This window comes from Pan troglodytes, chromosome 3 (assembly GCF_028858775.2).
Source record: "Pan troglodytes isolate AG18354 chromosome 3, NHGRI_mPanTro3-v2.0_pri, whole genome shotgun sequence".
NCBI lineage: Eukaryota > Metazoa > Chordata > Mammalia > Primates > Hominidae > Pan > Pan troglodytes.
The window spans coordinates 186,761-210,630 of NC_072401.2; the positions used below are offsets into that span (position 1 = coordinate 186,761).

The 23,870-nt window shown below is 39.3% G+C and overlaps 1 protein-coding gene across 3 annotated transcripts in view; it reads left to right on the plus strand.

The window, feature by feature from the left end:
• ZNF595 (zinc finger protein 595) overlaps positions 1 to 23,870 on the plus strand; it is a 41,576-nt gene that overhangs the window by 1,666 nt on the left and 16,040 nt on the right. For 2 of the 3 annotated variants that reach the window (XM_009447162.5, XM_063808477.1), the window contains exons 2-3: positions 4,652 to 4,778; positions 5,280 to 5,375. The exons of the other annotated variant lie outside the window; for it this stretch is intronic. In XM_009447162.5, the coding sequence (XP_009445437.1) occupies positions 4,652 to 4,778; positions 5,280 to 5,375 (223 nt within the window). The remainder of the gene's footprint in view (positions 1 to 4,651; positions 4,779 to 5,279; positions 5,376 to 23,870) is intronic. 3 annotated transcript variants of the gene reach the window in all.

Consider the following 23,870-nt stretch of genomic DNA (forward strand, 5'->3'; position numbering starts at 1 on the left):
GTAGACATGGAATCAGAGCGTAGCCCTGCCTCGGCCTGTACCTGTGGCACAAACCAGTGCTTTAGTCAGTCCTGCCCTGCTCCCACTCATGGCTTTTTTTTTTTTTTTTTTTTTTTTTTTTTTGAGATGGAGTCTTGCTCTGTTGCCCAGGCTGGAGTGCAGTGGCGTGATCTCGGCTTACTGCAAGCTCCGCCTCCCAGGTTCACGCCATTCTCCTAACTCAGTCTCCCGAGTAGCTGGGATTACAGGCGCCCGCCACCATGCCTGGCTAATTTTTTTTTGTATTTTTAGTAGAGACGGGGTTTCACCGTGTTAGCCAGGATGGTCTGCATCTCCTGACCTTGAGCCCTCCCGCCTCGGCCTCCCAAAGTGCTGGGATTACAGGCGTGAGCCACCGCGCCCGGCCTCCCACCCGTGGCTGTTGATAGCTCCTTTCTCTCTTCTGCTTTTTCCTTCCCCACAAATTCTCTTTTCTGTGTACACGGTGTGCCCAAGTCCATCCCTCAGGTGCCTATGAGAATTCAGACGTTAGTGAGTTCAAGACCAGGCCTTTTGGCCTGGCTGTTGTAGGAGCAAACACAAATTAGAAGAGGCTTAATGCTTTCTCTTTAGAACGAGGGAAGAATTTTTGCTCTTCTCCCTTTTCTTAAAGCATTTAGTTAGAGAACTTTTATATTTAAATATTTTCTCTGCTTCTTTGAAATATATGTAAATCATTTTTATCAGTTAAATAGGTCATTTGTCTTTTTTGGCTCAAAATTGTCTTCATCTGGGACCTGGGAACTATTGCTTTGAAATGTAAATAGCAAGAATATACACCCTATTTCACAGTTTCTGTAGGGGACTAGGAGGCTGCCTTCAGCAGGTACCTAGCTCCACATTGCAAATCTACATCCTGTCACGAAGATGTGGATGTTTATTTTTTCTTTAATGATTAGAAAAAATTAGAAAACCCAGATGACCTCTGAAATTACATGATGAAATTATAATAAATTGTGTATGACAAATGGTGCTTTCAAGGCTTCTACTTGAGAACTAATTATGGTGACTTTCTGTGTTTGCATTTTCTTAGATTGCTTGTGATGCACATCTTATTTTGGTTTAATTATACAACAAAACATTTTCTTGCAGTTCTGTTATTGTGGAGACTTTTTTAGGATTGCAGATGATTTTGCTTTTAGTTATATTTTCCACACACTGTCCAGAATTACCAGATGTTATACACAAAATGTCGAGCAGACTTCACTTGAGAAAACATTCTTTCTCAGGATTCCAGTCACAACCTACAATTGTGCGGCAAAGTGCAGCAAAGTATTTCCTAAATCTGCAAACAGAATGGTCTCTCTCTTGGCATCTACAGTCCTTTCTAGAGCAGTTAAATTTCTACAAAAATAACTTTTCAGGACAGCAGTCAGTTATTTCACCGCCTTCAGTGCTCCTGGCATCTTCCGTTCTGACACTGATTTCAGAGATATGGGGCCCATAAACCTAACCAGATTCACACATACGCATCGATTAAACCTGAGAAATTCTGCTCCCTCCCACCTCCCCTTGCCCACATGCCCACAAACATTTGGCATGGGCCACATTGTGGCCCACAAACATAACTCACCAGCCCTCCAAGACCTAAATATGCAGTTCCAAATTCTGAGTTTATGTCCTGAGATTTGATAAAAGAACTTTTATCTGAGAAATACAAGTTTTTAGATTTATCAGACCCAGAGATGTGTTAAAATGAGACCACACTCACATACTGTTCTCCTCCTTGAACTATTTGTCTTTTGAAATTGCTTGCTATTGCCACAAGTGGCTGTAAATTAACCTAATAATGCCACACTGGACACTATGACCCATACCCTATAGCTTAACTATGTATATGGCCAATCACTAACCAATGTTACTTCTATAAACCAACAAGAATTTCTGACACCTTTCTATCAGTCTCCTCTCTGACTTCCTTTTTGCCTGTAAAAATCTGCTTGTAACTGCTTCTAATTGGAGTGTATATTCAGGGCAACTTTATACTCCAGGATTGCAGTCTTCAAGCTTTGGCTCAAATAAACTCTCTACTTATGTTTACCCCAGCTTTTTCCCTTTAGCTCAAAATATTCTTTAGAATATGTTGAAGGAGGCTTCATGAGAAGGTCTTTCCTCTGATTTTACTCTGCTTCCTGTAACTCAAGAATGCAGCACACATTGATCTCACCTAGAATCTGCACATAAAAGCTGGCCTCTGCCCAGGATTCACAAGACAGGGCCAGACTTTGGGTTGAAGAGATACAGAAAAGTCACAGAAGGTGTTTTCTGCATCATGAGACGTCAGCATAGACATAAGCCCCACTTTCAGAGTGGAGCCCTTTGAGTTTTCCAGATCTTGTCCAGTGACCTGCTACAGCTGAGTAAGAGGCTTCTGGTGTGAACACAGTCCTATGGCAGAATCTGTAAGTGTAAACAAACACCTTAGCAGTGGGAAGTCAAGGCCACTAAATATCCAGAGCCATAATGCCAACTATGCCTCCCTGTGTTACTGGAGTAGAGTACTTTTTTCCTTCCCCTACCTCAGAGTTAGCTGATCAGGGACAGGGGATATCACATCCAGATCCAGGATCTGCAGCTCCATCAGGGCAGTTCCATTTTCTGTTTGCACCCCAGAAAGTCAGCCTGAGTCTCCTGCCTGGATCACTATGGGGGCATCAGCCCAGGGTCACTGGGGACACTCTCAGCAGCATCAGTGAGTATTTGAGACATTTGAGGATGTCCTGTGCAGACTGGGTCAGTGTTTCATATGGACATTAGAAAAAGAGATGAAATAGTCGTGGTCCCTACCATCAAGGAACTTGCATTCTAGAGCACATTAATAAATGATTGAATTCAGCGTCATGTATTCAGTACAAAGATGAAAACTGTACAGGAGACTTAAGCTTCGTTTGGGTTACTTCCCTTTTATTGTTTTGTGAGTTTTGATACCACCACCTGCATGGCTGTTTATGGACAGAAGAGAAGTCATTATTTGTACTGTTTTTGCCTTGCTAAGAATAAATATTTAGCTTCAAATATAATTGGTCTGTAAAAACAAAAGGGTTTTGGTTAAATTCCTTGTTATTGTATGTTATAGATGGGGAAGTGGCAAAATAGATAAAAATTACACAAACTCTGGGAATCAAATTTCTTTTGGGCAGGCTTAGAAAAGACAAAACTGAAACTACTTAGTGGCCTAGAGAGCAGAAGCCTAGGGCCCATTTTCTGTCCCAACTTTGCCCAGATCCCCCCTCTACTGAACCTTGTCCAGGTCTGACCCCACACTGAAATACCTCACAGAACTGCTTAGAGGAGATCAGAGTTTGGAGTAGCTATTCCTACTGCCTCTCCAGAGCTGGTGCTCCCAATTTCCTGAAACACAAAAGCTGATAAATGGAGAAAGGCAATGTACTTTGAATTTAATGTACTTAAATTATTTTATGTAAAATTAAAACCAGTATTTCTAGAGACATCCCATCCAGCAACCTGTTCTCCATCTTTGCAGTTTCAGTGGATTTTTCACAAGTCTCAAAGTAACTATAAACACAAAAATAAAAAATTCCTGAATTGTACTTAAAACTTTCTTCTGTGTCTCTCCCATTTATCTACGTTGAGCTATTATTCTATATATTTTTTAAAAATCAATGATAGGAAAACAGAATAAAAAATAGAAATGCTGGGCCCTGCATTTAAATCCTGGGAAGTATCACACACTTTGTACCCACCTCCCAGGATGCTGTGAGAATTAACACACATAATGTGAGCTTCCCAGCACAGTGCTCTGTGACATACTCCTGAGCACATAGTACATGCTCCACAAATATCGCATTAATGCATGTGGATGTGCTGTTTTTCAAATGCAGACTTACTCAGACATTGCCACCATCTCCAGCCTCTGTAACTTTTAAAGGGCTTGCAGATAATGCCACGTTTCAGGATGTTGATTGCTGGTCTTGTCTTCGGATGAAAAGTGTTTGTGTTGTGATAAGGGTGTTGGGGTAAGGGACTCTGCGTGCTGTGTCTGCTTTCTCTAGCTGAGTGGTACTATAACGGGTCTAGGAGGAGCATCAGCATTAATGGGAGACTTGGCTATAAAAAGCTATTTAATGGACCCTTTTCAAACCTGCAGAATTTTGTTACTTACAGTGAGGCCTAGAATACCAAATTTATGTGCACATTGAAGCTTGAGAGGCAATTTTTAGCTAAGTGACTCTCAGCCCAGTCTTCCAGTAGGATCACATGGCAGTTTGAAGAGAAACAGTCACCCGTTCCCTCCCCACAGATCCTGTTAAGTTTCTTGTGTGACATTACAGTGAGGCCAGGGTCAAGCATGAGGGCTTCCAGTTACTTTAATGAGACATGAGTTCACCCTTTGTTCAAGGAGGTCACAGGACCTGCTTTGCTTGATTTTGGTAGGGACAGATCAGTGTAGCCCATATTTCCATTGCAGCAACAAAAATTGCTGGCATGCCCTCCTTTTTCTTCAGAATTATAGAATACTTTAGATAACATTACTGTGTTAAAAGTTGTTTTATGAGATAATTCCAGTCAGCCCCATAAGTCACAACTAGTTCTCTGATTTCACTTATAGTCAAATTAAGAACTCTGTCACATGATAAATATGTGTTTTCAGGAACTCTTAACATTCAGGGATGTGGCCATAGAATTCTCCCCTGAAGAGTGGAAATGTCTGGACCCTGCCCAGCAGAATTTGTATAGAGATGTGATGTTGGAGAACTACAGGAACCTGGTCTCCCTGGGTGAGGATAACTTCAATACATAATTCCTAATACTTCCTCAGAGTTTCCTTTTCTTTCTTTGCAGAATGTCTCTTGGGTGCTTCTGCTTTGCATTAATTAATTTCAGTGCCTTTCTACAAGAAAAAAATTGGGATTTGCTGGTGTAAAAAGAAAATCTTTAGGATGTTTCATCATTGCATAAACCATCTCTTTTCTTGAGCTAATTTGTGTCCTTCACTCTAGGATAGTAGTAATTCTAGAAATTCAGTGATGTAAAGTATTGTTTTCCACATCTAAAATCTAATTTGCACCACTTATTTTTGATTCAGTAGTACTGGGTAGTGGAACTTAGAACCCACAGATTTAAAATATTTCAGTATTCTAAAGATTCTGTCAGGAAACAATTTTTGGATTAATTTTCTGGAGTCTTCCATAATTTCTTTATTCTACTTAGCATAGTAATAGATTGGTCATTGGAGTATCCCCAGCAATAGTCATGTTAATTTTTTTTTAATAAAACAGGTTTTGTGATCTCTAACCCAGACCTGGTCACCTGTCTGGAGCAAATAAAAGAGCCCTGCAATTTGAAGATACATGAGACAGCAGCCAAACCCCCAGGTAGGTGAGACTGAATGAAGGAGAGGACACAGGCTAGGAGGCCAGAGGTCAGGAAGGAAGCCAGGCCTTCAAATGTAGTCTGGGAAACTGCGCCAATAAAAATAATTTCCGAAAAGGCTGCATTTTTTCTCTTATTCACAAATAGGGTCATCTTCTGTCCCATGCTCTTAAATCTTCTAAGAATTTCCTTTTTTTCTTCAGTGATCTCCAAGTTTACAAGGAGAGCCAATGTCCACTTTATCGCTTATAATGGGCTGCATAATCTGACTGCTGTTCCATTGCTTTTAGAGACATAGGAGTATTTGTATTATTGAGGACCTCTATGTTAAAGTATTTTTTCAAATATTATTTTCGCATCATGCCTAAAATACGTAAGGTGAGTAGTGGACATAATGGGATTTGGTTTAGAAATCTTAGGAACACCGAGGACAGATGTTGCATCTTTTCTGCTTAGTGATTTTTTTTTTTAATTATACTTTAAGTTTTAGGGTACGTGTGCACAATGTGCAGGTTAGTTACATGCGTATACATGTGCCATGCTGGTGTGCGTCACCCTGCTTAGTGATTTTTAATCCTGTAGAGGTTGCAAATGTAATTCTACAAAAACTCTTACTCAGCAATTTTATCAGAACAATAAGCATTTTTCCAAATATGAAAAAATATTTTACTTCAAAATGTTATTTTGTATAAACTGAAATTTGTAATTTGAACTCTATATATATTCAAATTTTCAAATTACAATATAGTTTACAGCACAGGTTTTCAAACTCTTGGCTTCCCTGGGCCACATTGGAAGAAGATTTGTCTTGGGACACACTTAAAATTATAAAATACACAAACAATAATGATAGCTGATGAGCTAAGAAACAAGAAATAGGTTTGTGAATAATTTTTTTGATACCCATCACCACAGATAAGCAAAAACGTCCTCACACTCAAAGAATTGGATACCACTGGTTTAAAGTATCTACTCACCTTCTAGATTTCTTTCTTTTTTTCTTTTTTTTTTTTTTTTTGAGACGGAGTCTTGCTCTGTCACCAAGGCTGGAGTGCAGTGGCGTGACCTCGGCTCACTGCAACCTCTGCTGCCCTGCAACCTCCACCTCCCGGGTTCAAATGGTTCTTCTGCCTCAGCCTCCTGAGTACCTGGGATTACAGGTGCCCGCCACGGGGTTTCACCATGTTGGCCAGGCAGGTTTTGAACTCCTGACCTCAAGTGATCCGCCCACCTCTGCCTTCCAAAGTGCTAGAATTACAGGCCTGAGCCACCGTGCCTGGCCCACCTTCTAGATTTCTTAAATGCACTATGTCATTAACCGGCTTAGAACATTCCTAAGTGTATATTAAGCTCTCAATTGTTACCTTATTTCTTGATAAACTATTATCTTATAATTTTGTCTTATTTAGTAGGAAGCCTCCTGGGATTCTGTCATTGAGCTATAATCCATCTATATGTAGAACTGTGTGTCACACACACATACACATACCTATATGAGTCATATATGTGTATAGGAAATTCTCGCTTAACATCGTTGATAGGTTCTTGGAAACTGTAAGTAAAGCAACGTATTGTTTAAGAAAACTAATTTTACCAGAGTTTAATAAATAAAAACAAGTTATGTTTGAATGGCATGTAACAACATTGTTTCATTTAAAGATGCAGTTTTCAAGAATCTATTTTGAACATTAAATGAGGACTTAACATACATCTGTGTTTGTGTGATACGGATTTTTCTGATAAAATTATATAACTATATTTAATTTGTACAATGTAATGATTTGATATGCATATACATTTTGAAACAAAATGTCAAGTTGATGAACACATTTATTACCTCACATAGATAACCATTTTTTTTTTGTCACAAGAACACTTGAGGTCTACTGTTGTAGCAAATTGTAAGCATACTTTACAGTATTACTATAAAGACAATGCTATTTTGCTAATCTAATGCTAATGTGCGTTAGCTTTCTCAGACTTACTCAACTTACAACTAATCATTTGTACTCTTTGAAGAGCATCTCCTCATATTCCCACCCTCAGGCACTAACAACCACCATTCTACTCTCTGTTCCTACGAGTTTACATTTTTAGATTCCTTATCTAACTGAGAACATGCAGTTTCTTTGTGTTTGGCTTATTTCACTTAGCGTAATGTCTTCAAGGTCTATCAATGCTGTAAATGGCTAGATTTCCTTCTCTTTTATGGCTGAATAGTATTCTACTGTGTGTGTATATATATAAATTTATTTGGCTATTTTAAGCAAAACTAAAATGAACACGGGGCTGAAGATTGTTCTTTGAGGTACTAATTTTATTTCCTTTGGTAGTGTTCCCAGAGGTGGTATTGCTGAATTATGTGATACTTTCATTTTTATTTTTTACTGATTTGTATGATGACTTTATCAATTTATATCTCACTAATGGCATACAGGATTTCCCTTGTATGTATGTCTTCTTGGTGGGAAAAACAAAACAAAACTAACCTTTTGCCTATTTTTGAATAGGTTATCATCATTATTGTCTTGCTTCGAATTGCAGAAGTTTCTTACACATTTTGGATATTAACTATCAGATATATGGCTTGCAAATATTTTTCTATTGTGTAGGATTTTTTTAAATTTTGGTTTTTTTCCTTTACTGTACAGAAGCTGTACACTTTGATGCAGTCCCACTCTTTTGTATTTTCTTCTGTTGCTGTGCTTTTGATGACATACCAAATTGCCAAGACCAATATCAACAAGGTTTTTCCATATGTTTTATTCAGGAGTTTTAAGCTTTTATGTCTTACATTTAAGTCTTTTATTTTGAGTTAATTTTGGGGTATGGTATAAGAAAATTATATTCATGGTGTAGTCTAATTTTATTCTTTTGCTTGTGGATATCCAGTTTTTCTGGTACCATGTATTGACAAGACTATACTTTCTGCATTGTATATTATTGGTGGCCTTGTCAAAGATTAGTTGACCTTGTATGCATGGATATGTTTCTGGGCTCCCTATTCTGTTGCTTTGGTTTTTGTATCTGTTTTTATGCACATACTATACTCTTTTGATTACCATGACCTTTAAGTAAAGTTTGAAATCAGAAAGTATGATGTCCCCAGCTTTGTTCTTTCTCAAGATTGCTCAGGTTATTTTAAGTTATTTAAGATTACACTTAAATTTTACAATTGTGTTTTCTATTACTGTGAAAAATGCCACTAAAATTTTGATAGGGATGACATTGAATCTCCAGATCACTTTGGATAATATTCCTTGACAATATTAGTTATCCTAATGGAATATGTTTTCATTTATTTTTACCTACTTCAATTTCTGTCATCAATATCTTAACTGTGTTAGTGTATACATTTTTATCTCATCCTTTACATTTTTAAATTTATTTTATTTATGTACTTATTTTATGAGACAGAGTCTCACTCTGTTCCCTAGGCTGAAGTACAGTGGCACAATCTCAGCTCACTGCAACCCCCGCCTCTCAGGTTCAAGCGATTCTCCTGCCTCAGCCTCCCAAGTAGCTGGGATTACAGGCATGCACCACCATGCCCAGCTAATTTTTTTGTATTTTTAGTGGAGATGGGGTTTTGTGACCCAGCAGCACCCTTGTGACCCAGCTATGACCTTTCTTCTCAGCAACCAGAGAGGTAGTCTTATCAGCCTGGGGACCCAATAAAAGGAGATCTTTACTTGCCAAAGATAGTTTTTTTAGTGGAGATGGGGTTTTGCCATAGTTTATAGAAACTGTTAAGAGTTGTTAGATCCTTCAAATGTACAGACATGGGGCTGTTTCAGGGACCAAAGCTGAGGCCAAGATCCACAAGCATGCCTCCAGGGCCACAGCTTGTACCTTAACATATTACTGAAAGTTTGTATCAGAACAATTAGACAAGGAAAATAACAAAGCTTTCCAGCTTGGAATAAAAGTAAAAATGTTACTGTTTGTAGATAATATAATTATGCGTATATACAAAACCCTAGAGTGAAACAACAAAAACTGAACTAATAAATGCATTCATTAAGGTATCAGGATACATGACCAACATAAAAATACTTGTGGGGTTTTTTTGTTGGTTTGAGATAGGGTCTCACTCTGTTGCCCAGGCTCATCTCAAACTCCTGTGCTCAAGCGATCCACCTTCCTTGGCCTCTAGCCTCTGAAAGTGTGCAGGGACTACAGAAATGAGGCACTGCACCTGACCCTACATACAAATATTTGTTGCATTTCCATATAGTAACAACAAACTTTCCAAAAAAAGAAAGTTTCCAATTGCAATAGTATAAAAATAAGGAACTTAATCAAAATAAATGTAAAGTGACCGAGCATAGTGGCTCACACCTGTAATGCCAGCACATTGGGATGCCAAGGTGGGGAGATCACTTGAGGCCAGGAGTTCCAGACTAGCCTGGCCATTGTGTCACAAGGGTGCTGCTGGGTCTGTTGTTTAAATGGCATATAGCAGCATTGTTTCATTTAAAGACGCAGTTTTCAAGAACCTATTTTGAACATTAAGTGAGAACTTACCATACATCTGTGTTTGAGTGATATGGGGTCTGCCTTTGATGGTTGTATTACCAGAGATTTGGGCAGTCATGGATTCTTTCTGGGCCATGGAAAGATTAAATATCCTTGAGGACATTAATCTATATGGCAGGCAGTAGGGTAGGGTTTTACAGTTTGTCTGCATATGATGGCCCAAATACCATGTGTATGAATGGGATTGGCTTCTACTAACTACCTGGGAACAGGTTTCACAAGTCTCCATGTGGGTCCCTGAGTGTGTACAACTGGCCATGGACTGTGGCTGTGAGAGCTAGAACTGAGTCACAGGGCTGCTTTAAGGAGCACAGTTGAGGCCAAGATCTGCAGGCCTGCCTCCAGGGCCGTGGCTGGGTGTGTTTCCCTGCAGGTCACTTGATGGGAAGGACCACTTTTGGACTATAGCTGAAGGAGTTTGAGAGAGGTTGCAGAACTGCTTCATAATCTTCAGTAAGACCAAGCTCGGTGCCCCATTTCCTTGTCTGTAGCCATGTCTGTGGGCCCTTGAGTTGGCCACCTGGGTGAGGGCCTGCTTTTCCCAAATAACCCTTTTTGATCTTTGGCACCACTGAGGTTTCATAACCCTAACCATAGGCAAGCGCCTTTCTACTTCTGTTTTCCAGGAGTTTACTATTTAAAATATCTTATATACGTGGAATCATACACTGTCACTTTGTTGGTGTCTTACCTCACTTAAAATAATGGCTTTAAGATTTATCCTTATTGTAGCATCTGACAAGATATTTTCATTTGAGGCTAAAGAATATTTCATTGTATGTATAAGCCACATCTTTTTAAATCATTTATCTATTGAAGGGTGTTTGAGTTTTTTCACTTTTTGGCTTTCGTAAGTGATATAGTTTGGATTTGGGTCCCCATTCAAATCTCATGTCAAATTGCAGTCCCTAGTGTTGGAGGTGGGCCTGGTGGGAAGTGATTGGATCTTAGGGTTGGTTTCTCATGAATAGTTTAGCAGCAGCCCCTTTGGTATTGTCTTTGCCATAGTGAGTGACTTCTTCTGAGATCTAATTTTTCAAAAGCATGTGGCACCTTCCCTCTCGTGCTCTCTTGTTCCTGCTCCCACCATGTGAGATGACTCTCTGTCCCTTTTCTTTCTGCCATGACTGGAAGCTTTTCAAGGCCTCCCCTAAAGCAGAAGCTGCTATGCTTGCCGTACAGCCTGCAGAACCATAAGCCAATTAAACCTCTTTTTAAAATAAATTACAAAGTCTCAGGAATTTTCTTATAGCACTGCAAGAATAAACTAATACAGTGAATATGGATGTGCAAATACTTCTTTCAGGTATACATTGCATACTTTAAATAGATGCTCAGAAGTGGAATTACTGGGTCATACAGTAACTTTATTTTTAATTTTTGGAGGAACCTCCATACATTTTTCAGGTGGCTGCATCACGTTTTTTCCACCAACAGTGTACAAGGGTTTCAATTTCTCTACATTGTTGACAATATGTATTATTTTTTGTTTGCTTGTTATTGGCCATCTTAATGCACAGTAATACCTCACTGTGGTTTTTCTTTACATTTTTCTAAAGATTAGAATTTTTTTCAATAATTATGTATTTCATCTTTGGAGAAACATTTTCATCTCTTGTCTATTAGTCATGTAACTTTTTGGTTTTTTTTTGGAGTTCTGGATGTTATCTTCTGTCAAATATATGTATATTTTGGCTTTTCTGCTGCTTAGGTGGGACTCTTACTAAATCTTTAATGTGGAGAGATAAATTTAATGTAGTCCTGCTTTTCTGTGCTTTTGAATTTTTTGCTCATGTGTTTGATGTTACATGCAAGAAAACATTGCTGGGATCAATGTCATAATCTTCCTATATTTTCTTCTAAAGATTGTATAATTATAATTCTTACATTTAAATATTTAACTCATTCAAGACAGTTTTTGTATATGGTTCAGGGGAAGGATCCAACCTCAGTTTTTTCATATGGATATAGTTTTCCAACACCATCTATTGAAGAGACTGTCTTTCTCTTATTGTGTGGTTATAGCAACCTTGTTGAAGATCATTTGAATATATACACAGTGGTTTGTTTTTGAGTTCTGTGTTCTGTTCCATCATTTATTTGTCTTCTTGCAAGTACCACACTGTTTTTATTTAGCTTTGTTATCTGTTCTAAAAACAGGAAACGTTGTGCATGTAACTTTGTTCTTGTTTTCAAAGAATGTTTGGGCTATCAGTGGTCCTTTGAAATTCCATGTAAAAGTTAAGAATTGTAAAAAATACTTTTTCACAAAGTATCATTTTTATTTTCATTAGACTTACATTGAATTTGAATATCACTGTGTAGTGTGGTCATTTAACAATATCAAATCAACCAACACAGATAAGAATATGTTCAAGAGTGTGTTGAGTTTCACAGATTTTTGGATTTGGCAATTTTGCTTCTGCTTTTGATTTCCAGTTTTATTACAGGTGGTATGAAAGGATGTGTTGTATAATTCAGTGTTGTATGATGAGAACTACGCTCAATACTTTGATGACCAAATAATCTGTACAACAAACCTCCATGATAGAAGTTTACCAGTATAAGAAACCTGCACATATACTCTGATCTTAAAATAAAGTTTAAAAAAAAAAAAGGGTGGGGGGGTTGTTTTGCATTCTAACAGGTTGTCCATGAAACAACAGCTACTCATTTTCTTCTCCACTTAACCCTGACACAGTTTAGTCTTCTTTCTGTTTCTATGAGTTTAACTACTTTAGGTATCTTACATAAGTGGAATTATATCGTTTCTGTCCTTTTGTGCCTGGGCTTCTTCCACATAAATAAAGCCTTAAAAATGTATCCTTATTGTGGATTTAACAAAATTTTCTGCTTTTAAGAAGCTGAGTAATATTTAATTATTTATATATTTGAAATTGTCTTTATTCATTTATTTATTAAGAAAAGTTCTTTTCACTTACTTGCTTTTGTAGATAATGCTACCGTGAATATGGATGTGTAAATACTCTTCATTTGATAATATATGCAAGGGACTATTTGTGTTCTTTATTCTGTTTCACTGGTATTTTAAAATTGAGTTATAAAGTATTTCAATTACTATAACTTTATAATAGGTGTTTAAAATCAGGATATATGGTGCTTATGATGTTGTTTCTCTTTTTGACAGTTGTTCAGCACTTCTGGTCTCTTCAGTTCTGATATGATTTTAGGATTGCTTCTTTTTTTTTTTTGAGGCGGAGTGGAGTGCAGTGGCGCCATCTCGTTTCATTGCAAGCTCCACCTCCCATGTTCACACCATTCTCCTGCCTCAGCCTCCCTAGTAGCTGGGACTACAGGTGCCCGCCACCACGCCTGGCTAATTTTTTGTATTTTTAGTAGAGACGGGGTTTCACAGAGTTAGCCAGGATGGTCTCGATCTCCTGACCTCGTGATCCGCCCATTTCGGCCTCCCAAAGTGCTGGGATTACAGGTGTGAGCCACTGCACCAGGTCAGGATTGCGTCTTATGTTAATGCAAAATATGCATAGCTGTCATCCGAAGTATACCACCATTCCCTTCAGCACTCTACGTCAGAGGAGGCAAGTCAGGGGAGACAAAATTCCTCTTTGGACAGTCCCTCAAAAGACAGGAATGTGGACATATATTCCACATTTCTCTTTCTCTCCTGAGGAAGAAGCATAGAGTTGGGAGTTTCTCCTGGATTGCACCATGCTGTATTGGGAGGAGGTCAGGCTGCGCTGGGCATATCTAATAAGCTTTTTCTTCTCTTCTACATGTTTTTGGCATTGTGCTCAACTGAAGTAGTACAAATTCTTAACTATGTTCAGGAATTCTCACAAAGGCAATGTGATCAGCGTGGTGTTAAGTTCATATATCTATGAAGAAACGAGGACCGTGTTTGTTTTTACGCTTATTTTAAATTTATATTTTATTTATTATTTTAATTTTTGTGAGTACGTAGTACCTATATGTATCTATGGGTTATATCAGTGATTTTGATGAAGGCATGAAATGCACAAAAAAGCATCAGATAAATGGTTATTCATTGCCTCAACTATTTGTTCTTTGTTTTACGAACAATCTAATAACATTCTTTTAGTTACTTAAAAATGTACAATTAAATTGCTTTTGACTATAGTCACTCTGTTGTACTAGCAACTACTAAATCTTACCCTTTCTAATTATTTTTGTATCCATTAACCTTCCCCACTTGCCCCCAACCCCTCACTATACTTTCCAGCCTCTGATAACAATCCTTCTGCTCTCTATCTCCATGAATTAAATCAATTTAGTTTTTAGCTCCAGCAAATGTATGAGAACAATGCAAAGTTTGCCATCATGTGCCTGGCTTATTTCTCTTAACATAATGACCTCTAGTTCTATCCATGTTGTTGCAAATGACAGGATCTTATTCTTTTTTATGATTGAAAAGTACTCCGTTGTGTACTTGTACCACAGTTGCTTTATCCATTCATCTGTTGATAGACACTTAGATTGCTTCTAAATCTTGGCTAATGTGAACACTGCTGCAATAAAATGGTGGTACAGATATCTCTTTGATGTTCTGATTTATGTACATACCTAGGAATGGGATTGTTGGATAATATAGTAGCTCTATTTTTCATTTTTTGAGGAACCTCTAAGCTGTGCTCCATAGTGGTTGGACTAATTTACATTCACACCAAGAGAATGCTAGAGTTTTTTTCTCCACATCCTTACTGGCATTTGTTATTGACTGACTTTTGGATAAGAGCCATTGTAACTGGGGTGAGATAATATCTCACTGTTGTTTTGATTTGCATTTCTCTGATGATAATGATGTGGAGCACCTCGTCATATACCTTTTTGTTATTTGTATGCCCTCTTTTGAGAAATGTCTATAAACGTTCTTTGCACATTCATAATCAGATTATTTGATCTTATCCTATAGAGCTGTTTATGTGCCTTACGTATTCTGGTTGTTCCTTTTCTGATGGGCAGTTTGCACATGTTTTCTCTTACTTTGTGTGTTGTCTCTTCACTTTGTTGATTGTTTCATTTGCTGTTTAGAAGCTCTTTATGGTGATTTGTTTGCTGTTTAGAAGCTCTTTAACTTGATGTGATTCCATTTGTTCATCTTTGCTTTGGCTCCCTGTGCTTGTGGGGGTATTATTCAAGACATTTTTGCCCAGTTTAATTTCCTGGAGAGTTTCACCAATGTTTTCTTGTAGTAGTTTCATAGTTCGATGCGGGGGTCTGCCCGCAGACCGTGACCCAAACGACAGGTGAATAAAGTACACTGACACACAGATATTCTGTTTTGCCAGTCCAGCTGGATGTCCGGGCCACTTACAGACTCCCCAGAGAGGTCTGTAAACAGTTGTGACCCTGACCAGCCAGTGAGACTCGCATTTATTTAGTAAAGACTAATTGACAAAGGCTTGAGTCAACACTACTAAAGAGTAATTGACATTGTGGACTTCCCAAGTAGCACCAACGGTAGATAATTATCTTTAATATTTTTTCCCACCAGCTTGATTGAATCCCTACAGTTTGAGGTCTTAGATTTGAGTCTCTAATCCATTTTGATTTAATTTTTTATATGGCCAGAGATAGGGGTCTAGTTTTGTTCTTCTGAATATGAATATTGAGTTTTTGTAGCACTTTCCCCGATAAATATCCTTTTTTTTTTTTTTTTTTTGAAGACAGAGACTTGCTCTGTCACCCAGGCTGGAGTTCAGTGGTACAGTCTTAGCTCACTGCAACCTCTGCCTCCCAGGTTCAAGCAATTCTCCCACCTCAGCCTCTGGAGTAGGTGGGACTACAGGCGTGCACCCCCATGCCGGACTAATTTTTGTATTTTTAGTAGAGACAGAGTTTCACCATGTTGGCCACTCTGGTCTCAAACTCCTGATCTCAAGTGATCCACCTGTCTCAGCCTCTCAGAGTTCTGGGATTAGGCATGAGTCAGCATGCTCAGCCTCCAATAAATATTCTTGACACCTTTGTCAAAAATAAGTTTGCTGTAGATGTATGGGTTTATATCTGTGTTCTCTCTACTGTTTTACTGATCAGTCCCATGCTGTTCTAATTACTGTAGCTCTGTAGAATCATTTATAGTTAAATAGGATGATTCCTCCAGTTTCTTTTTTCTTACAGTGACTTTGGCTATTCTGAGTCTTTTGTGGTTCTGTCTACATTGTAGAATTGTTTTTCGGATTTCTGTGAAGAATGTCATTGATCTTTTGATAGGGATTGCATTAAATCTGTAGATTGCTTCAGGTAGTATTGACATTTAGAAAGTATTGATTCTTTTTATTCATGAACATAAAATATCTTTCCTTTTTTTGTCTTTTTAAATTTCTTGCATCAGTATTTCCTAGTCTTCATTGTAGAGACCTTTCACTTTGCTTATGTTAATTCCTAGGTATTTAATTTCAATTTGTGGCTATTGTAAATGGGATTACTCTCGGTTTCTTTTTCACACTGTTCACTGTTGGCATATGGAAACACTACTAATTTTTAAACCCATATTTTGACTAAATTTATTAGTTCTAATAGTGTTCTACTTAATTAGGTTTTTTCAAATATAAAACTACATCATCTGCAAACAAAGATATAATTTGACTTCTTTCTTTCCAATTTGGATGCCATTTATTTTTTTCTCTTGTCAAATTGCTCTGGCTGGCACTTCCAATACTATGTTGAATAACAGTGGTGAAAGTATGCATCTTTTGTGCCTCTTCTTTTGTCTTATTCAGGTGCAGACACCTTATCAGAATGCCCTTGGGTTTAGGTTCCCAATTTCACAAGGTAATTCATCCTCATACATCCTATTGTCTTTTCCTGGTCCTAGGTTACAGAACTGTCTGGGAAGACCACAGATGCCTATGGTGGCCATGTCTCTTGGAATGTCTAGGGAATGACAGCTACTGCATCACATCCTCATGGTGGGCAGCCTGAGGTATAGGGTAGAGCCTCAGGGGAGCAGCTGAGTGCCCTGATGCTAAAGCACTCTTCTTGTTTACTTTTCATCCAAAAAACCAAATCCTTATGGCATTAAGATTTTCTTTCTCCAAATCCAGTTTCCATGTTTTAGAGACACATTGCTGGCCAGCCAATAGAAAGCTGATATTGATGGGAAAGGCAGAAATAATTCCTACCATCTGGATTTTTTCAGAATTGTGGAAGGGGAAAAAAGTATCCCCAACAACATTGAATGTTCATTCTAGCAAGGTGATACAAGGACCTGCAAAAAAAAATGTACTCCAGGCACACAGAGGCACACAGTGCAGAGGCTCTTGGGAGGGTGGTCATTGAGTATTTCAATGAGCAGGATGGGGGTGGGAGGATCTATATCATAGGATGGCCTAACTTGCCACTTGAGTCAGACATACCATTCCGGCCAGTACTGCCACTCCCTGGGTTTGTCATCTTGAAAAGATTGTTTACCTATTTCAGCTTTCATTTTTATTAACTGCACAATGCATTCTATTGGTAGAGCTTGAAAAATAGGAAAATATTCTCAAAGAGGCATACAAATGTGAATTTTAAAAAAATCTAGTGATGTATTTTGTTTGTTAAAAATTCTTATTTTCATTTTTTTTTTTTCCCTGAGCAAGGGTAGTAAGTTTCTATAATCTGTACATTTTGGGAGTTATTTCACACAGAATCTCAGGGCTTAGTTATAAAAATATTACTGGGTGAAAAGAAATAGGAAAAATTTTCTTCTTTTATGGCTGCAGAAAAGTGAATACATTTCCACAAGAAATCGTGGTAGATACATTGGTGGTTTATAGAGATTTGCCAAAACATCAGTTTCTTTTTTCTACATGGAGAATTTGCAATAGTTGATAAGTCTACTCTGTTATCCTGTTATCTGCATATTTGAGTTTAATGTTAAATTCTATGGACTAGGACTTGACATTCCTGGAAGTGCTCATAAATGATTGCTTAATTATTTGTTATTATGGAAATAATACCTAAATGACGTTTGCTGTCTGAAATGGATATTTTGGCTTTTCTTGTTGAAGTATGAAATGTAAGTGCCTTCCAATTTCCATTTCTCCTGTGAACATAAGTGCTGAGTTTGAGGAATTCTGCTGGATTCTTCAAACACTGAGTTCCTTTTGTATAAAATGAAGGGAATAACCTTGACTGGGAATCAGACCTAAGCCCATTAACTGCAGGGTAAGGCCAATCTTGACACTGTCAAAGGATGTAATCAGTAGCCCAGTTGTTACTTACTGGGGAACCTTTCCTGCAGGTGTCCCAGCCTGGCTCAAATTAGACATGAAAGGAGCCTTTATACTGAGAAGGTACAGAACTCTGGAAAGCTGAGGATCCACAGGCAGATGCAGTGAGAGTTGGGATGGGAGGTTGTTTGTGATGTCCTCTGAGAGGGTGTAATTGTTACTGTCATGGGGCTCTTCCTAGATATTGTCAAATAAATTCCAATGAGGTAAGAAGTGACTTTATTCTGAGGAATATTGCATTGGGGAAAGCACCAAGCATAAGACCTGCAAGCATCTCCAAAATGAGGCAGAAAAGGGCTATTTGTCATACGGAGGAGCAAACAAGATTAGAAGGAAGGTGTGAGGGAGAGAGCAGAATGGAGAATGGCAAAATCAGATTCAGGATTGGAGAATGTTTCACCCTGACGTCAACCTGTTCTTGGGAGGGACATGAAGAGGGGTTGTATGCTATCTCAGACTGAAGGTGGAGCAGAGTCCAGGGGCCTGGGTAAAGGAGAGAAACTTAAGCAAAGTTTGGTTAACAAGTATTCTGTTCTGAACACTGAAGACCAAATTATTTGTTTATGAGGGAAAAATGAGAATTTAGAATCGGTGAATTTGAGATATCTAAAGAGGGAGCATCATCAAAGTCAATGAAAAGGTGATTTATTAGCAGTAACCTTTTTTTTATAGGGCACAAAGGATTGGAGAGACCATAGTTATAACTACCAAGATTCACTAACCCACCTCCTCTTTTCCCTCACTTTCTTTTGTCCTATATATTTTTTGCCTTTGGCTTTTACTGAATTGTATCCAATATTAGTAATCTGGTAAACATAGGTAAAGTTTTTTCATTAAGTTCTGTGAGTAGTTTTATCAAATCCTTTAACTTGAGGGAGGGAGTTCTGGAAGCCCATGATTTATAGACAGTTGCTCTGAAGTATAGATGGGTCCCTGGGGCTTGTGACTGGCACGTGGAGGGAAGCAATATTGTGGAACTGAGCCCTGAGCCGGTGGGGTCTGTGCTGACCGTGGTGTTGTCAGAATTGAGTTGTTGGACACCCAGTTGGTGATAGAAGTTTGGTTGGTGTTCAGCAAACTCCATATATTTGGTGTTAGAATAAAGATATCAGACCAGGTGCGGTGGCTCACACCTGTAATCCTAATACTTTGGGAGGCCACAGAGGGCAGATCGCTTGAGCTCAGGGGTTCGACACCAGCCTGGGCAATATGGTGAAATCTTGTCTACCGAAAATAAAAAAAAATTAGCTTGGCAAGGTGGTGCATACCTGTAGTCCCAACTGGGGCTGAGGCAAGAGGATCACTTGAAGGCTGGGATGTTGAGGCTCTCCAGATTTATGATGTATCCTGGAGAATGTTCCATGTGTGTTTGAGAAGAATATAAGTTATACTGTTGGGTGAAATGTTACCTATATATGTCTTTTAGGTGTAGTTCTTTAGTGCTATGCAAGTACATTGTTTTCTGTCTGAATGATGTGTTGTATTAAGTAGGGCAATAAAGTTCCCTAGTATTATCATATTTGTCTGTTTTTCTACATCTGTTAATATATGTTCATATTTTTGAGACAGGTCTCAGTTAATTTAGAAAGTTTATTTTGCCAAGGTTGAGGACACACATCTGTGGCAGGAAGTCCTGGAGACGTGCCCCAGGTGGTCGGGGAACAACTTAATTTTATACATTTTAAGGAGACATAAGACAGCAATCAATATATGTAAGAAGTACATTGATTCGGTCTGGAAAGGTGGGACAACTTCAGCAAAGATGGGAAGACTGGAAGTGAGGAGGGGGCTTCCAGGTCATAGGTAGATAAGAGACAAATGATTGCATTATTTTGAGTTTCTGATTAGCCTCTCCAAAGGAGGCAATCAGATTCACATCTGTGGAGAGGGAGGAGCCAAGATGGCCGAATAGGAACAGCTCCCGTCTACAGCTCCCAGCGTGAGCGACGCAGAAGACGGTGATTTCTGCATTTCCATCTGAGGTACCGGGTTCATCTCACTAGGGAGTGCCAGACAGTGGGCGCAGGCCAGTGGGTGCGCGCACCGTGTGCGAGCCGAAGCAGGGCGAGGCATTGCCTCACCTGGGAAGCGCAAGGGGTCAGGGAGTTCCCTTTCCGAGTCAAAGAAAGGGATGACGGACACACCTGGAAAACTCGGGTCACTCCCACCCGAATATTGCGCGTTTAAGACCGGCTTAAAAAACGGCGCACCACGAGACTCTATCCCACACCTGGCTCGGAGGGTCCTACGCCCTCGGAATCTCGCTGATTGCTAGCACAGCAGTCTGAGATCAAACTGCAAGGCGGCAGCGAGGCTGGGGGAGGGGCGCCCGCCATTGCCCAGGCTTGCTTAGGTAAACAAAGCAGCCAGGAAGCTCGAACTGGGTGGAGCCCACCACAGCTCAAGGAGGCCTGCCTGCCTCTGTAGGCTCCACCTCTGAGGGCAGGGCACAGACAAACAAAAAGACAGCAGTAACCTCTGCAGACTTAAATATCCCTGTCTGACAGCTTTGAAGAGAGCAGTGGTTCTCCCAGCACGCAGCTGGAGATCTGAGAACGGGCAGACTGCCTCCTCAAGTGGGTCCCTGACCCCTGACCCCCGAGCAGCCTAACTGGGAGGCACCCCCCAGCAGGGGCACACTGACACCTCACACGGCAGGGTATTCCAACAGACCTGCAGCTGAGGGTCCTGTCTGTTAGAAGGAAAACTAACAAACAGAAAGGACATCCACACCAAAAACCCATCTGTACATCACCATCATCAAAGACCAAAAGTGGATAAAACCACAAAGATGGGGAAAAAACAGAACAGAAAAACAGGAAACTCTAAAATGCAGAGCGCCTCTCCTCCTCCAAAGGAACGCAGTTCCTCACCAGCAACAGAACAAAGCTGGATGGAGAATGATTTTGACGAGCTGAGAGAAGAAGGCTTCAGACGATCAAATTACTCTGAGCTACGGGAGGACATTCAAACCAAAGGCAAAGAAGTTGAAAACTTTGAAAAAAATTTAGAAGAATGTATAACTAGAATAACCAATACAGAGAAGTGCTTAAAGGAGCTGATGGAGCTGAAAACCAAGGCTCGAGAACTACGTGAAGAATGCAGAAGCCTCAGGAGCCGATGCGATCAACTGGAAGAAAGGGTATCAGCAATGGAAGATGAAATGAATGAAACGAAGCGAGAAGGGAAGTCTAGAGAAAAAAGAATAAAAAGAAATGAGCAAAGCCTCCAAGAAATATGGGACTATGTGAAAAGACCAAATCTACGTCTGATTGGTGTACCTGAAAGTGATGCGGAGAATGAAACCAAGTTGGAAAACACTCTGCAGGATATTATCCAGGAGAACTTCCCCAATCTAGCAAGGCAGGCCAACGTTCAGATTCAGGAAATACAGAGAACGCCACAAAGATACTCCTCGAGAAGAGCAACTCCAAGACACATAATTGTCAGATTCACCAAAGTTGAAATGAAGGAAAAAATGTTAAGGGCAGCCAGACAGAAAGGTCGGGTTACCCTCAAAGGGAAGCCCATCAGACTAACAGCGGATCTCTCGGCAGAAACCCTACAAGCCAGAAGAGAGTGGGGGCCAATATTCAACATTCTTAAAGAAAAGAATTTTCAACCCAGAATTTCATATCCAGCCAAACTAAGCTTCATAAGTGAAGGAGAAATAAAATACTTTACAGACAAGCAAATGCTGACCGATTTTGTCACCACCAGGCCTGCCCTAAAAGAGCTCCTGAAGGAAGCGCTAAACATGGAAAGGAACAACCGGTACCAGCCGCTGCAAAATCATGCCAAAATGTAAAGACCATCAAGACTAGGAAGAAACTGCATCAACTAACGAGTAAAATCACCAGCTAACATCATAATGACAGGATCAAATTCACACATAACAATATTAACTTTAAATGTAAATGGACTAAATTCTCCAATTAAAAGACACAGACTGGCAAGTTGGATAAAGAGTCAAGACCCATCAGTGTGCTGTATTCAGGAAACCCATCTCACATGCAGAGACACACATAGGCTCAAAATAAAAGGATGGAGGAAGATCTACCAAGCAAATGGAAAACAAAAAAAGGCAGGGGTTGCAATCCTAGTCTCTGATAAAACAGACTTTAAACCAACAAAGATCAAAAGAGACAAAGAAGGCCATTACATAATGGTAAAGGGATCAATTCAACAAGAGGAGCTAACTATCCTAAATATTTATGCACCCAATACAGGAGCACCCAGATTCATAAAGCAAGTCCTGAGTGACCTACAAAGAGACTGAGACTCCCACACATTAATAATGGGAGACTTTAACACCCCACTGTCAACATTAGACAGATCAACGAGACAGAAAGTCAACAAGGATACCCAGGAATTGAACTCAGCTCTGCACCAAGCGGACCTAATAGACATCTACAGAACTCTCCACCCCAAATCAACAGAATATACATTTTTTTCAGCACCACACCACACCTATTCCAAAATTGACCACATAGTTGGAAGTAAAGCTCTCCTCAGCAAATGTAAAAGAACAGAAATTATAACAAACTATCTCTCAGACCACAGTGCAATCAAACTAGAACTCAGGATTAAGAATCTCACTCAAAGCCGCTCAACTACATGGAAACTGAACAACCTGCTCCTGAATGACTGCTGGGTACATAACGAAATGAAGGCAGAAATAAAGATGTTCTTTGAAACCAACGAGAACAAAGACACAACATACCAGAATCTCTGGGACGCATTCAAAGCAGTGTGCAGAGGGAAATTTATAGCACTAAATGCCCATAAGAGAAAGCAGGAAAGATCCAAAATTGACACCCTAACATCACAATTAAAAGAACTAGAAAAGCAAGAGCAAACACATTCAAAAGCTAGCAGAAGGCAAGAAATAACTAAAATCAGAGCAGAACTGAAGGAAATAGAGACACAAAAAACCCTTCAAAAAATTAATGAATCCAGGAGCTGGTTTTTTGAAAGGATCAACAAAATTGATAGACCGCTAGCAAGACTAATAAAGAAAAAAAGAGAGAAGAATCAAATAGACGCAATAAAAAATGATAAAGGGGATATCACCACCGATCCCACAGAAATACAAACTACCATCAGAGAATACTACAAACACCTCTACGCAAATAAACTAGAAAATCTAGAAGAAATGGATACATTCCTCGACACATACACCCTCCCAAGACTAAACCAGGAAGAAGTTGAATCTCTGAATAGACCAATAACAGGAGCTGAAATTGTGGCAATAATCAATAGTTTACCAACCAAAAAGAGTCCAGGACCAGATGGATTCACAGCCGAATTCTACCAGAGGTACAAGGAGGAACTGGTACCATTCCTTCTGAAACTATTCCAATCAATAGAAAAAGAGGGAATCCTCCCTAACTCATTTTATGAGGCCAGCATCATTCTGATACCAAAGCCTGGCAGAGACACAACCAAAAAAGAGAATTTTAGACCAATATCCTTGATGAACATTGATGCAAAAATCCTCAATAAAATACTGGCAAACAGAATCCAGCAGCACATCAAAAAGCTTATCCACCATGATCAAGTGGGCTTCATCCCTGGGATGCAAGGCTGGTTCAACATACGCAAATCAATAAATGTAATCCAGCATATAAACAGAGCCAAAGACAAAAACCACATGATTATCTCAATAGATGCAGAAAAAGCCTTTGACAAAATTCAACAACCCTTCATGCTAAAAACTCTCAATAAATTAGGTATTGATGG